Source organism: Scophthalmus maximus, chromosome 19 (genome assembly GCF_022379125.1).
Source record: "Scophthalmus maximus strain ysfricsl-2021 chromosome 19, ASM2237912v1, whole genome shotgun sequence".
Classification (NCBI taxonomy): domain Eukaryota; kingdom Metazoa; phylum Chordata; class Actinopteri; order Pleuronectiformes; family Scophthalmidae; genus Scophthalmus; species Scophthalmus maximus.
The window spans coordinates 12,514,239-12,529,648 of record NC_061533.1 but is presented as its reverse complement, the minus strand read 5'-3'; the positions used below and the strand labels follow the sequence as shown (position 1 = coordinate 12,529,648).

The 15,410-nt window shown below is 43.8% G+C and overlaps 1 protein-coding gene across 9 annotated transcripts in view; it reads right to left on the bottom strand.

Annotated features, from left to right (window-relative positions):
- The window catches only part of smtnb (smoothelin b), a 45,928-nt gene that overhangs the window by 9,706 nt on the left and 20,812 nt on the right, over nucleotides 1–15,410 (bottom strand). For all 9 annotated transcript variants that reach the window (XR_004794588.2, XR_004794589.2, XM_035640255.2 and 6 more), the window contains 5 exons: nucleotides 13,829–13,925; nucleotides 9,878–10,572; nucleotides 8,881–8,932; nucleotides 7,459–8,034; nucleotides 4,997–5,070 (listed from right to left, as the gene is read on the bottom strand). Coding sequence is in view for 7 of the 9 variants with exons in the window: in XM_035640255.2 (XP_035496148.1) it covers nucleotides 4,997–5,070; nucleotides 7,459–8,034; nucleotides 8,881–8,932; nucleotides 9,878–10,572; nucleotides 13,829–13,925 (1,494 nt within the window). In the remaining 2 variants the exon portion in view is untranslated. The remainder of the gene's footprint in view (nucleotides 1–4,996; nucleotides 5,071–7,458; nucleotides 8,035–8,880; nucleotides 8,933–9,877; nucleotides 10,573–13,828; nucleotides 13,926–15,410) is intronic.

The following is a 15,410-nucleotide window of genomic DNA, read 5'->3' as shown; positions in this document are numbered from 1 at the left end:
TGAAGACCTGCACATAAACACAATGTGATTGGCAGCTGAGATGGTCAAGCTTTTTGAACAATGAAATGGAGGACATAAAACCAACTGACAGGTATGAAAGATGGAACAGATTGTCAGTGACGTGGCATCTGAAACTCAATGCCAGCTGATTCAAAAGGTAATGTCAACACAGGAACAAAAGACATATGTTCTTTAAGCACCTTATTTGAATTAAAAGTGGTCATGATCAGAACCGTTAACAGAGAGCAGTACCTCACTGTCGCTACAAGAAATGTTTGCCATCAGAGAGGGAGCAGAGAGGGAACGACAGGTTGCAAAGGTGGGCGGGTGAGGAGTGGATGAAGGCTCTGAATTCTGAGGAGTGCTCATCTCTGTCGAGTCGGAGTCCTGGGGGCATGCTATATTTTCCTGGGATACTCCTTGAGTATCCAGGAGAGTGCTAGCTGGTGTGACCTGGGGTGCAGAGGATGGAGAATCACGGGGAGTGCAGGAAGAAGTATTGCGTAATGCTTCAAAGGAAGTATCCAGGGGAGAGCAAGCTGGAAGATCGCTGGATGAAGTTTTGGTTTCACAAAGTATTGAAGGGGAGCTTTCTTTGCTTGACAGTACATGGAGTGACGGATCTGGAAGCCCCATTACCTGGCACAGGGCCTCCACTTCCCTCACCAGTCTTTCTTGCTGAACCATCAGCTTCAGGTTCTCCTCCTGCAGCCTCACAATGGCCTCAGCCAGAGGAGTCACCTGAGCTGCTGCCTTCTCCAGACGGGCATCCACTCTCTTCCCAAAGGCCTGCAGGTCACTATGGATCTCTCCAACTGCACACCGTAGTGTTAATTCAAACTTCCTCTCGCAAAACTGCTCCCCTTCATTCTCAGCTTTTTCCTGAGTGAACAGATCACCTATCACCTCCTCCAGGCCAGACTCAGCACAAGCACTATCTGGGCTGCCCAAAGCCTCTGGAGCCTGCAAGGTTGGGAGGAAGTCCAGGTTCACTCCGGGCATGGCTCCGCCAGCTGCACTCAAGTGCTACACTGGTCAAAGTTTGGATTCAGTTTAAATCCACGTAAGTGTGCCAAAAACTTCAGATGGGGTGGAAGATCAGAGAAGGTTGCGTCTGTGGCGTCAGAGGTGAGGGTAGAGGGTGCCTCCCTGTCCGTCCGTGAGAGAGCTTTCAAAACAGTACGTGGTCTTTATACTCCCAACAAATCTCCCCTCTTAACCAGCCAACACCCTGACAGCCAATGAGCATGCAAGAATTCCTGTTTCCCAGGCAGCAGTAGCTCCACCCCCTAATTTCCAGGTGCTGTGGACATGTCTATATATCTCCTGCCCTGCTATTATTCCACCGAGACAGTCAGTCCTGGGGCACTGGTGGAGGCCAGAGGGGGAATGGTAGTGGCAACAATTCAAAATACTCAGCCCTCCCTCTTTCAACTTTCCTTTTATTTAGAGCCCATGTCCTTCACACCTCGACTGGCAGGCAACGCTTGGTTTAGATGTTGCTCTCTAGACCTGGGCTGCATTGAAAGACTTACACATTAGTGTTTCACTCCTCTTAACATTGTCTCTTTAAAGTCCTGACTAATCAGGTCAGATGTGTTGCATGAGTGTGATTCAAGGCAGACGTCCAGAGGGCAGATCAGTCCATGAAGGACAGACTGTTTAGGGCAGACTGGGTGACCAGTGAGGATGAGCAGGGCTAAGTTCTCCACAGTTCATCCAAGATTTGGTTTAAGTCTTACTGACAAAGCCGCGGGGGCCGAGCTGCTGCTCATGCAGGTGCTTCAAGTGCTGTTATGTTAAGAGTTCTCCAAGAGTGCTGACAGAAATCTTTGTGTGTATGTGGATCATATTGTTAGATAATCAAGAACATTTTTTATATAGTAAGATGCTCAAGAACAACTTTTAAAATGCCTACTGCATATTTATTGGGATACTGCAGGTACTACTTTTTTGGAATACATTCTAATAAGAAGCATGAGGCTAAACACTCTTCCTTTATCAATCCTCAGGATCTATCTATGACAAAATAGCAGTAACCTATAATTCTTGATAAGTCAATAACTCAATTTTTTTTTAATTTCAAGCAAAACAGAAGAATTCAATATAAATATTTGCACCATAAGAATGTAATACTGTGACTGTATCACCATTATTTGTATGCATCTAAATGGTGCATGAATCATCTAAGATCCAAATGGACAGGCATTCCTCTGAGAATAATGTGATAAAGGTTGCCAGTGATCTCTCCTGGGATTTACAGGTAAGCAAATCAGTTTCCCAGAATCTGGCCTCAGTGGAGAGTGGAGAGAAACATGACTGGTAGCAGGGAAAGTGGGTAAAAAACCCAAGAAGGACATGGCTCTGGTCTCATCATGCATCAAAGCACTAAAACACAACACGACTATCTGAACCATCTGCTGCTATTTACAGTAGCTACCAAAATAAACATAGTGCAGCTTCAACAGGGACCAAAAATAAATCAGTGGAGATATATTGATTACATATTTTTTCAGAAAAAAGAAAACAAGGAGGGAAAAACTCTTTAAGAAATCTGAATCTAAGTCGACAATCGTCAGGAATAAAAAACAGAAGTTCTGAAATCTATCAGAGCTTTTCTCCCTAGTTTGCACCCTGGTCTAAATACCAGGCTTAAATCTGTGACACTTGTGAACTGGTATGGTAACCAGAAAGTGTCATGAATCAACAGTTTGTTAACAATAGGGTCTTATTCCTTTGTGCCGATCAGTCACTGACTGTGGACCAGTGTGTCATGCAGCAGTGGTGCGACCCATGGGCTGGCCTCTTAAACAATAGGAAAAAGACTGACTGTGGTGTCATCACCCTGGGTTATAGAGCTAAGACATCATTTGCTTTTGTGTTCAAGGTCGAGTGTTCAACAGCTGAGATGAACAAGCGCAGCTGTGATTACTCGGAGCAGGAGGCATCAGGAATCAGCTCCTGGTCTCACCTGTCTGATATTAACTCTCATCACTGTACTGAAACACTACAGGCATCTTTGCCTTATACCTTCATCGTAGTCTTGCTTTTAGAATAAATAACATGAAGCGGCTCTATCTCTGTCTTGCTAACATTTATTCTTCATTGTTAAGGAGTCTCTCTGTTGTTAAATTCACCTGAAATGTTTCTTTCTTGTAAATCTCAGATTTCAATTTATAGGCAAATGATACCACAAAGGAAATAGTGGAAGTTGCAAGTTCCGAAGTTAGACCACCAAGGAGAAGCCTGGACCACCCAAACAGATCAGAGTCCCAGGCAGGAACCGCTGTGGTCAACAAATAACCATCAACAATACTAAATAGGAATAGCTACGGTTACACCACATAGTGCTATAATGAACATATGCTGTGGACCTATATGAGGGTTTTTACATTAGCTACTAAAATATGATTCCTGCCCTAACATGTCACCTTCTCTCACACAAACTTGAACTTCAATAAAAGCGGAGAGACTCGAGGGCCAGGTGGGCTCAGGATCAGTATGAAGGTAATCAAGCCGTCTCCTCGCGGTTGATGCTAACGGACAGTGCCTCCTGCCTTTTCTACGTCCTCATTAACCAAGTCACTCTGCCTATCTGAGTGGGGGGAAAAAGAGAAAGAGATGTTCATGAACTTATTGTTGTTGCCTTGTGGTTTATCAATGAAGGTATTCATGCAAAGCCTGTACCACGAAGATGCAATTGTGGTATAGGCAGAGTCTACTGGTGCCAATCATACAGTCATGCCTGGTGCTTCGCCTTTTGCAGCCAGCGTTAAGGCCTGTGACTTAAACCTTATCGCCAGCAGTTATGAAGAACAACATGTTGTTGAGATGCCGATTCTTTAAATGCATACATTTCATAACATTATTTAAAATACATTTGGTTTAGTAATATCATAACACATGTTAGGACTAAAACAGAGACATTACCTGCATGTCGTCAGGGTAACGCTGTACTGTAACTGCTGCTCTCGGCTCGGTTAGATCTATAAACGTCATGAGCCGAATTGTCTTTTCCCTGCAAAATCTTCCAAAGAGAGACTCTGCTGCAGTGTCTCAGGTCGTGCCTGGCCCTGCGTTTGTTTGTCTCACCGAGGACCTAACTGATGAAGACCGTCTCATTCCAACACCTTAAATCCTCCCTGCAGCCACATGGAGCCTCCTCCCAGCCCTAATTACCCAGCTCCCTGATCCCATAACCAAGTTACTGCTGCGCTCCACACAGGGGGTGGAATACACAGCCATTAAGGGTAAACAGGATGCCACATCCCTTCTCCTCACACTGTCAATCCCCTACTCTCCATTCTTGAGGACAATTCCTTTCATGGAAGAGCAAGTAAGTTAAAGAATGAGGCGCATTGGAGTTGAGCTGTTCTTCTTAACCCTAAGGTCACTGTGAGACGGAATGGGAATGGTTGTTGACAGCAGCTTGAAAAGACTGTCCATTTAGCCAAGCACAGTGCAAAAATACTTGCATCTTCGAGTTCTAGTCCTCCCCCAAAGACTAAGTGATGAAGACTAGTGTAAACATGTGTTTTAATGTAGCTGCATGGTAATTGGTGTGGATAAGGAGAGGCAGGTGTGACATTTCCCAGATAGATCTCAGCGGGCATGGTCCACTGAGGGAAAAAGAGGAATGCCCGGAGCACCTCCCTCTCTCCTTCACATACCCTACAAGGACAGATGTGACTGGCTACCCACTCTGTGTTTGATAAACACTGTGCTTCCCTCATCTCCCTCCTTTTCTCACACTCTGTCTGCCTTTCATTGTCCCGACTCGTATGCTTTTCAGGCCTTTATAGGTGATTGCTGAGATAGAGGCGCAGCATAAACGCAGACGGGATTCAACTGAATCAGTTGGAAATTAAACATCAGTTTGACAACAAAACATTCATCTTTAATCGGGAAGGACTGGAAAGAGATTTAAAAATATGAATATACGTTTGTCGAATTCTGTGGAGCGCCAATATAAAATATTTCCTGTCGGAAACTTTACCTTGATGGAGGATCCAGAGGAGAGGCTGGATGAGGAGATTTTGAACGGTGTTGCTCTTAGGCCAAGGGTCAAATCTGAAAATAACACAGAAAAGGCAAAGATTTGCTTGGATATGACACATAAAAATTTTTATCCCAAAGTTTTGCTAGATTTCCTCCACAGCTATAGGATGAATAAGAGCCAACGCCAAAGGCCAAGAAAGATCCTTGCTCCCACGTGGAGATGTACAGTTACGATGTGTTCATTGCTTTGCACTGTGTTGGTGCTAGCCATTAGTCACTTACATAAGCTGCCATAGTGTCATAAACAACATAGATTCATGTCTGATGAAAGACAAGTGAGAAAACATATCACTTAATTCGCAGCCAAGAGTACAGACGCACGCACACGCCAGCACAGTACAGTGTACTTTAATTTGGTAGGTGCTTTTGAGATATCTGCATATACCCCTGCAGCTGGCTCTCAGTCAGTTGGAGACAGGCAGGTTCCCAAAAAAGGAGCCCAGAACCATTAAAGCAAATTGAGCTGAAATTAAAGTGTGTGACTTTTGCCAAGGAGCCCAGTGGGGCTGCCAGAATCTGCGCTGCGGGGGGGGTCTGTAAGAGGTGAGGAGGCCATAATCGCACAGGTTCAGCTTGACTCTTAAATAAACTGTTTGGGTTGGAGGTCCCGGTCGCTGGGAAAAGCTGAAACCTAAGACGTCTTGTTTGGACGGAGTATAACAGCAGCTGTAGCAGTGTCACTTCTGAAATCGACGTAACAAGAACATTATGTTTTGGGGAGACGTGGTCGACTGCTTAACATGTAGATCAACCCTTTAGTAGATAGGCACTCAGAACATCTACTGATGGTCAACTGAACACAAACACCTACAGTATATGAGGGTTTTTTCAATTGGTCTTGTGGATTCATCTAAACTCAAATACTGTTAGCTTAATACAATTGATGGCTTTTTTTTTTTCTCAAACTGTTCAGGTGAACAACACTGTTTTCATCGTGTGTGTGTGTGTGTGTGTGTGTGTGTGTGTGTGTGTGTGTGTGTGTGTGTGTGTGTGTGTGTGTGTGTGCGTGTGCGTGTGTGTGTGCGTGTGTGTGTGTGTATGTGAACTGGGGTTTGGTCATAGGTTGGGATTGGGTTGGTGCAGAATGAGCCAAGAGGGAGCCGAGTGAGACGGCCTATTCAGTGTCAACACTGTGTGTGTGTGTGTGTGTGTGTGTGTTATTCATTATAGTTAATTCTTAGGAAACAGGTGCAATCATCTTGTAATGTTTTAACATTCATTTTTATTCACATCATCGTGGTCTTGGGGTTAAGGTGTTGACCCCGGACCACACCATCCCTGATATGTGAGGACATTTGTACTCATTTCCCCTCTTGCATGAGGCATAAAATACACCAAAATTAATTTTAAATGGTTATTTTCATTTTACTGTTTTATATAAATTGTAGGTATGGGTACAGCCACTTATTGTTATACTTCAAATAATGTTTTCCTCACTTTTGAGGGGAACATTCTTTATTGTTAGTGTGGAGCATCAGGGAAACTATTCAACCAGGAAAACAGATAATTTTTCTTTCATGTCTACCTGACAGAAAACCAACAAATGAGAGCAATAACTTACAGCAATGCTCTGCTGCTGTATTCCATCTATGGATGTGACAGTGGTGTAACAGTGTCTTAAATCGCAGGAGGACCACCGTGTGAGTCACGACGGTGCGTAGCTTTCTGCTTTCTCACCTCTTAACAGGCAAACTGACCAATGGAGTAAACTCCCATTTTTTTTGTCTTCATTCAAAAGAATGCTCAAAGGAAATATGGAAGCTAGTGCTTGTTCATTAAAAAGAAGCAGCATGTATCACACTAAATCTACCGCGTGGGCTTACAGGCGTATTCAATTGTACTGTACTGTAACAGTGATACTATTCAGCTTGGCCCGAGACTGTTGTTTCCTTTGTCCCAATACACTCTGCTATTGACGACTGACCTCACCCCCTCCACACTAATACAACATGCCCACAATATAACAAATACCCTTTAGTATACAATCATGCCTCTTCATATTCAGCCCCAACATCCATCCCCACATCCATATGCTTAGTTTTTGTCTCAGAAACCTTTGTCATCATCCCACTTCTGACCGATTCATCTGTCCCCTTTCCCTCCTACAGCGACTGAGATTCCATCATGATTCAGGGTTTGATATTGGCAAGGACAAGCATATAGTAGATCAATTAGGATTCATACCTCTAGCTTAACCAGCTTCACAGAAAGCTTAAATGCTCAATATAATTCAATTTGTCCCAAAAGAGCATTTTTAAAATATATATATATATATATAGTTTTCAGTTGTGCTTTCAAGTCCAAAATGCTGTTTTCTGTTTTCAAGATATTTCTCAATGTTAAACTGGTTATGAGCAAAAGTGTAAGCACTTGCTGTTGCTATAAGGTTGATGCTCTTACCTGCTCTCTGCCCCAGAGCATTCGGGGTGATGCGCGGGGTCATGTTGGTGATGGGGACGACGTTGCCCTGCGGGGAAGATGTAGAGGAGGAGGTGGTGCGCCCATCCTTGATCTCAATGGTGAGGAAAGTCTTCATGTCCGGGTCTTCCTCTTCCTGGGTGACCTGCTGTCCAGCTGCTCTCCCTGGGGTCCTGTCCTCCTTTGAGTTACTGTAGGCGTGCTCATCTTTTTCAGCCGGATGCCTCGTCCCACCCATGGAGTTCTGCGATTGGCTAGCCGAGGACAGAGGTTTACTAGCCCCTCCTCTTGGCTGAGGTGTTGCCTGACTTTGAGATGCGGCAGATGTGTGAGATGTGGAATCTCCAGATGTGTTGACGGATGCTGCTGTTTGTGTAAACCGCTCAGTAGCTCTGCAGAGGTTTGTCTGGCCACTGCTGCCAGTCCCATTCCTCAGAGGAGCTTTCTTCAAAGCAGGGACATTTGGGCTCTGGCTGGGCTCTGTGAACTTGCGCATTCGATCACGTACAGAGTTGGTGCTGTTGAATTGTTCCAATATAGCATCTTTCTTCTCAGGTGCTGCAAAGATATCACAGAAAAAAGGACTCAATACATCAGAGACACAAAAAGCCTAGATCACCTCTACTATACTTCTGTGTCCTCCACCCCCTCAAAAGCACTCTAGAAATCCCTTTTCTCTTTTCATACTCTGTCTAGGTTTTGTTCCTGCCCCTTTATTTTGGTTGACTTAACCTCCCCCTGTTTCACTGTCTTTCAGTTTTCTTTTTTTTTCTTCCTTTTTTTACTTTTCAGGACATGTTTCTTCCACTCATGGAAATCTTTTCATTCTCTGATCCTTAATACTGTCAGATATCGTGTACAAAGCACATGATTTGGCATAGACCCTCCAATGGAAAAAACACTAGTGATTAGAGGAGAAGATATTCACTGAGGTCATCCCAACAGGAAAAAAGACGTGCGGCTCAAGAGGAAAACCACAGTTTATAGTACAGTGGACACAGCAGAGAGCACTGTCTGGTAGAAAGAGGGAAAATTATGTTTATTACAAAAAGCTCTTTCCCCGGACCTGTCTCCTGTGACTGGCCCTACATGGTCACACTGATGGCTATGACTGTCTCTACACACTGGACTACTGATACTATGAATCAACTGGTGTGATTATGTCAAACACTTCATAGTAATAAATAAAATTGCTCATCTCAATTTTCCATTGGTGTTTTTTGCAATGAACATATTTAATCAACTATGATTTAAATCCCAGCGATTGAGATTCCGCAAATCCTCATATCTTTGAAGTTGGAAATTATGATTGTTCTGGAGTTTTCCCCGAGGAATGTTTTAAATCAATTCAAAATCATGTTGATATATCCGACCAGGACTAAAAGAGTTGGACTAGTTTCTTACCCGGATCCTTTTCTTTGTCATGAGTGAGAGGAAGATCCCTGTTAGCTGTTATCTATAAATGGAACAAACAAACATGACAAAAGAATCAGTAGAGAAAGTAGAGAGGATTAAGGGTTAACATGCCCTGTGCCTGGATTGACAAGCACAGAGCTGCACCATGTTTAACAGGGCACATTCATGAGGGGCAAGAGACTACATGGATGACCGTGGTGCACACACACATCCACAAACACACGCACACACACTCCTAAATACAGACTCAGTCGGTGGTGTTTTCATTATGTAACAGTTTTGTATAGAGTTAAGGAGTGGGCCTCTGTTCTTTTTTTGGCAGCTGGGACCATGATGGGCCCCAGAGTGTTTACATTACTCTCAGGAGACTGAGCATCAGCGCATATTGCAGGGAACAATAAAAGAAGTCCAGGGAAAGCCTTGGGTAAACCCATTTAGAGGAGCGACACAATGGCGTCATGGTGACTTGAGCCCCCCCAAGACGGTAAATGTTGCTTAGCGGTTAACTGTCAGTGCCGAAACATCAGATCGGTGTGTTTGTGTGTTCTCGGCACAGTGGGATGAAGAGAGACAGATCCTGTGGCCCGTAATGCTGTCCATCAGTCTCTGACAGCAGGTGAGGTCGACATGCCGCTGACATGAAGCAGAGACACTCAGGTGCACTGTTTGTTTGTGTAGCCAAGTAACAAAAGTTAAACAGCTCAAAACAGGAGCAGAGCGTGTTGTGTTTGTGGATGATGATGTGACCTGGGTGTCACAGAAGAATGGAGAGACTGGGGCTTATTTGTCAGGCATAATGAAATGGAAAGATAAAAAAAGGAGGGAATGGACTGATCCTGCATGTGTCTGTGGCTTTGTAGCTCAACACCCCACTCTAGTGGTGTGGCCGTGATAAATGTTGTGTATAGTTGCTATTCAGATGGTCCTAACTGTTCTGAGATACAGCATGTTCCTGACTCAAAGACACAAGGACTGTATACTCTACCTTTTGTTCCTCGAGATTATTTTTTTCCTTTGTGCTGCCGCTGTGTAGCCCATTTGTAGGACTGCTCCCAGATAAAATGGCCCCATCAGGCTGCTCCTGGTCAACATTGTGATCCTGGCAGGACTGAGCCTGGAGGCTGGTTGGACCTTGGCTTCTGCTCTCGCTTTCTGAATCTGTGCTGCAAGTTGAACCGCTCATCTCCACCTCCTCCCCTGGACCCCTCTCCTCAGAGGACAGACTCACGCTCTGGTCAGATGTCCTCGAGTCAGTCCTTGTCAAAAGACCAACACAATCTGAAGCCTCGGAGCCCAAACGGGGTCGGAGGCCAGAGTCGGAGACATCTGAGCCCAGTCTCTGTCTGACATATGACTGGGAACTGATGCTTCGCTCTGATGCCCCAGAGTCCAGCCGAACACGCTGGGAGGAACCCACGCTCCTGTCTGAGGCTCCAGAGTCCAGTCGGGCTCTGTATGCTGAGCCCAGACTGTTCTCTGGGGCCACAGAATCCAGATTGGACCTGGAGAGCACAGAGGTCACACTGCGGTCTGAGGCTGAGGAGTCTGACCTTTGACGGTGAGACAGGACCAGGTCTGGCTCTGTGGTCACTGCCTCTCTCTGAGGCTGGATCAGCAGAGGCCCAGAGTCATCATCCTTCACCAGGTGATCAAGAACCAACACCATGCCTGAGTTGGAGCCTGCAGCAGAGAACACAAATGATAGACAAGCAACCAAAAATTACAATAAATAAATTAGAATAATAAAATGTAACAAATTAATACATTTCTCTCTGTACCTAAAAGTTTTTATGTCTATTCTTTTTCTTAAATAAGTAGTAAGTGAAGAGAGTGTAGGTGAGCAAAGAAAGCAGGAAGCACTGAAGTTAAGAGGCTGAGCCGATGGAAATGAAATATTTCCGGGCACTGGGGCCCCATGAGAAGCCGGGTTAGAAAATATAACTCTGGATCACAGAGCAAGCACGTGGAGACTTGAGGGGATGTAGGCATTTCCTCCCGACTGGCCTTAGTTCCTGTGTGAGATTCATTAGATTGTGTTGGTGGATGTGCATGAAGGAGATGGAAATGGTCATGAGGGGAGAATGGGGGCATGTGGCCAAGTCATAGTCATGGTGAGCAAGTACAAGGAGTCACGGAGGAAGTGGGGTGGAATAGAGACTAGGACAAGTACTTCCCCTCCCCTCTGTCCAAGCTCCTACTTCACTACTCCTTTTCTCCGCAGGAAACCACACTCCAAACAACACAGCAGCGCCCACATCCTCTGCCTGTGATAGTCTCTACCTCCTCAAACACCCCATGGTGCCTCTAGTGAACAGTATATCTGAGTTTGTGTGTGCACCACAGACAAAGAAACCCAGGAGATTGTCAGATCGTCTGCAGGACCTGTTTTTGCACCAACTCATACTCTGCAACCAAATGGGGCTCACCAAGTATGCATGGCTTTCATTTACCAATCAACTTTGATCAAGACAGGATAAGGGTGGATATTCTCAACTTTAATTTTAAGCAGCAGATCTTTTTCTCTTAATTCATAACACCTCCCAAAAAAAGATGCAAGCCAAATTGTGCAAAATCAATTTAAAGACGGCGGCGAGTTGTTGATCAAACAGACAAGAGGATTATATAATATGGTCTGGAAAGGAAACGTGATTATGAGACACAATTGGGACATTTCATGGCTACCGCTCTCCCATGTGACACTGTGAGTGGTCTATTAGACAGCAGTGTCTAAATCTAATGATGCACTCAACACAAACTCAATTACTGGCCGACTGTAACTGAAGTGACAGCCAAAACACTGCTTCCTCTACAAATACTCATGTAATTGTCTTTATTTTTTTGCCGTTAAAGAAACTGTAATGTCCATTGTGTAGCTGATTTCTGGGAAAATACCCACTGCTGCCGGACTATAATGAGAGGCTTGCTTTATGATTCAAAATAGCCACAAAAGCTGAACTTGTGCACTCCAGTGCTGCCAGTCAATATATAGAGAACAAACAAAGCTTTTCTTCATACATCTTTAAACCCAAGCAGTGACCCGAGGAGAGCTCGTGTTTGTTCTTCAGCTTTGATCACGACAGGTTTTGTATTGTAAATTTACTATTACTATAAATAACATATTGAGCGAGTCCACTCTTCTTACACAAATAGTTTCTAGAGCCTTTCATTTAATGTGAAATGTTGTTTTGAGCTAAACGCTACCAACCTGTAATGACAATACGCTTACATTCCATAAATCAAGTGTTTGAGCTGATGATGTTGATTGATGTTGATTGAACTTATTGTAATTTATCCTAAAGGGAGCAATTCAATTTAGTTGTAGTTGAAATATTTTGGTCTTTATTTAATGACATTAGTTGAGAGAGGTTGAGGAATTTGTTTCTAGATTTACATTGGGACTTTAAAAGATACACTTTTTTGGTTTAGCAGTGAGTTGAATGGTGCTACAGCTGAAGACCAAGGTCTTTTGTGAATGACAGTGACCTGATGACTAGAGGCTAAATATTTAAGAGAAATTCATGTTATTCTTCAGCTTTTCTCTTTTGGGAACTCGAGGCACATTGCTCCACATTCCACTGAGAGTCTCTGCAAACATTTCTTTTCCTAAATCACAGCCTTACCAGCTACAGTTTTCCCTTGAATGCAGTTTGACTGGATCAATGGTCGTTTAGGTAAAGAATGTAAATGTAAGCCTATTTATTTTTTGTCTGAGAGAAAGAGGTATGCGTTTGTGCAACGTTCAAAGAAGAAGAAAAAAAGGTAAATGATCATCAAAGTTAAACTTCAATTTTCTGCTACTTTCATTCTGCTGAAACATGTGAACCACTGTTCCACCCTGGCTACACTGTCCTCCTGTCCCAACCACAAACGTCCTGTGTCTTGGTTGATTCGTGTCCTTCTTTGCTTTTCTACGGTGGTCTTTTTTTGTTTCACCCCAGCTTCACCCTTGTTTAAATTGTAAGGCAGGGATAAATCAGGAACATTGGGGAGTTTCTCCGCCACCTCAAACGAGCCTGAGTTCTGTTCTGGTATCAGCTTTATTTAGCAGAGGTGTGGCTGTTAGGTTTCCCTCTGCTGCTTCCCGTAACCCCAACACCAACACCAGGTCCATGAGGATAGACACTGGGAGCCAGGTCCAGGGCAAACCAGGCCACACAGGATGACATTATCATGGTCGTCAGCCCTTAGGACGAGCTCAGGTCGGCCAGGCCTGATCTTAAATAAAAGGATGAAAAATACTTTCATCTTCAGGCAAAGTTCAATTTATGTCATTCATGACTTTAGTTGTAGAACGGTTTGAAACAACATTTATGAATGGTCAACAATGCATGTTTGTCATTTTACAAGCTGTTCCGCGTCAGCTCTGGTTGGTGTGCCTGCAGAGTTTCAAGGATTCAAGTGAACGAAGCACATTCATTCCATCCTGAAGGCTTGCATTCATACTTCTTTATTAATGGTTGGGCTAACAGAGTGGTTAATGAAATTACTTCACACTTAAGAAACCAAGCCTACGGCTGTGAGTGACTCCAAACAGTTAATAAAGTTAGATGAAGGAGCTTAAAGAGCCTGAACTAATATAACCTCTTGACCGCCACCTCAGGATAATGGCATCTTTGGCTGACTTTTTTTAACAGGCAGTGAAGAGGAAATTGCATCAAGACGGATATATGCAGTCACAGGTACATGCAACAGAGGTGTCCAGTGTTAGCTTCAAGTCTTTAGAGATTACTTAGATTGAAACTTTGGGTGAATGTTTACAGTATATACAAGCTTTTGTATTTCAATGATCCCATGAGAGTGGCAAGTCCAAACATGATCTATACGCGAGGGCGAATGTGTATATCCTGCACACTAAGTATTAATGCAGCCAGTCGAAAGATGAAATGTTTTCCAGGAGCAGTCCTGTGCATTTTGTCGCAGAGCGAGTGTTTCTCACCTTTTCTCTGCAACTCTCTGTTTTGTTGTGTATGCTGGCCGTGTAGTTCCCGGATCTGAGATCTGATATTCTCTTGTTCACTGTGAATCTCTGGCTCCTGAAACAAATGAACAGAAAAATCAGACATTTTCAGCTCCAAAAAGTAAGATGCTCTTTAATTTCTCTGTTATTTCTTAAGACAGCAGCCAGTCATTTTAAAAACTGCCAGCCCATTCCTCTGATCAAAATCAGTGTGAGAACATCAGTTCTACAATCATCTGTTTGATGATCCGAACAGGTTTCTGTTGGAGGTCAAGGTCAAATGCTCCAGCCATGATGAGCAACATGCTTGGCCAGCTGGAAAAGTAAAAATGTGTTTTATTTTCCATTGTATATGTCTGAGAGAGAGAGACGCCCTGAGAGTCCAAAGACTGACAGAACATATGCATTCAACACTTATATTTTAGCTTTTCAAACAGATTTGACTTTGTTAGTTCCTACTGTTTAAAGTTTACTTGCAGTCTAATTGCAGTACAAAATGCAGCTTTTCTGCAGCATCTTGGTGCCACTGATTATTGGAGTCACAGCAGGAAGGAGACCTCAGAGAAGAGGCAGCAGTATTTTGGCATATGGAGAGGAAACGGGAGGTGTGGAGGGGAGGACGGACTGAGGGAAAGATGAAGATCCCAGCACTACTATTGGGCCTCTGGTGCCCGACCTTGAGCTACTCCACAGGAGAATCAGCTGCACAAATAAGTCTCTGAGCACGTGCAGACACTCTTTAAATCACTCACCCACATATTCTTAATCCACAACAGTCTGAGGATTTGGAAACGTTTCTATTAAAGGGAAAAAATCTCTTGTGCAGAGCTTTAGGTGGTATGCATCATTCTGTAACCGTATCAGCACTTAATCTCATTATAGGTGTTTTACAAGAGGCATCTTGGTGAAGAATAGTCCAACGGACAGTTGGGTGGATCCTGAAAAAACCTACAGGAAATGACCTTACATACTGATAATATAATACTTAGAGCAGATTTACAGCCTACCATTGGTGCAAAAGGCTTCTGAAAACACATTCACAATCTTTTAAGCAAGCAAAGAAAGCACACACACCCAACCGCGCAATCACATGCCAATTTCAGTCTGCCATGTGTAAACAATGTTATTCCAGACAAGAGACTGGTGTAGTTGTCAGCAGCAGTGTGAAAATCTTATAAATCACACCTTTTGTGTCTTAAAGGCTTTTAATCAGCACAGTGTGATCATAGCTGGCAGAGAGGGGCAGAGTTAACGTGATGACCAAACACAAAGTCTGTTGGAACAGAGAGGCCGAGGTGTAAAAGGAGACAAGGTTTCTGCTCTACTGACTGTGACCTTCCCCACCTTGAGCAGATTAAAGGGCAAAGCGGCTCAATCAGGAAGGAGAAAATGTAATCAGACACGGTTGCAGGAGACGACAGCACAAAAAAGGAAAGGTGAATCGGGAGTGGCACTGTTCAGGTTATCAACAAAGACACATGATTAAACCTGTCAAAATATTAAATTTTTGTAAAATAAGGTCAGTTGTCTTGTTGTCCAGGAGAGATCAACTTGATCTCTC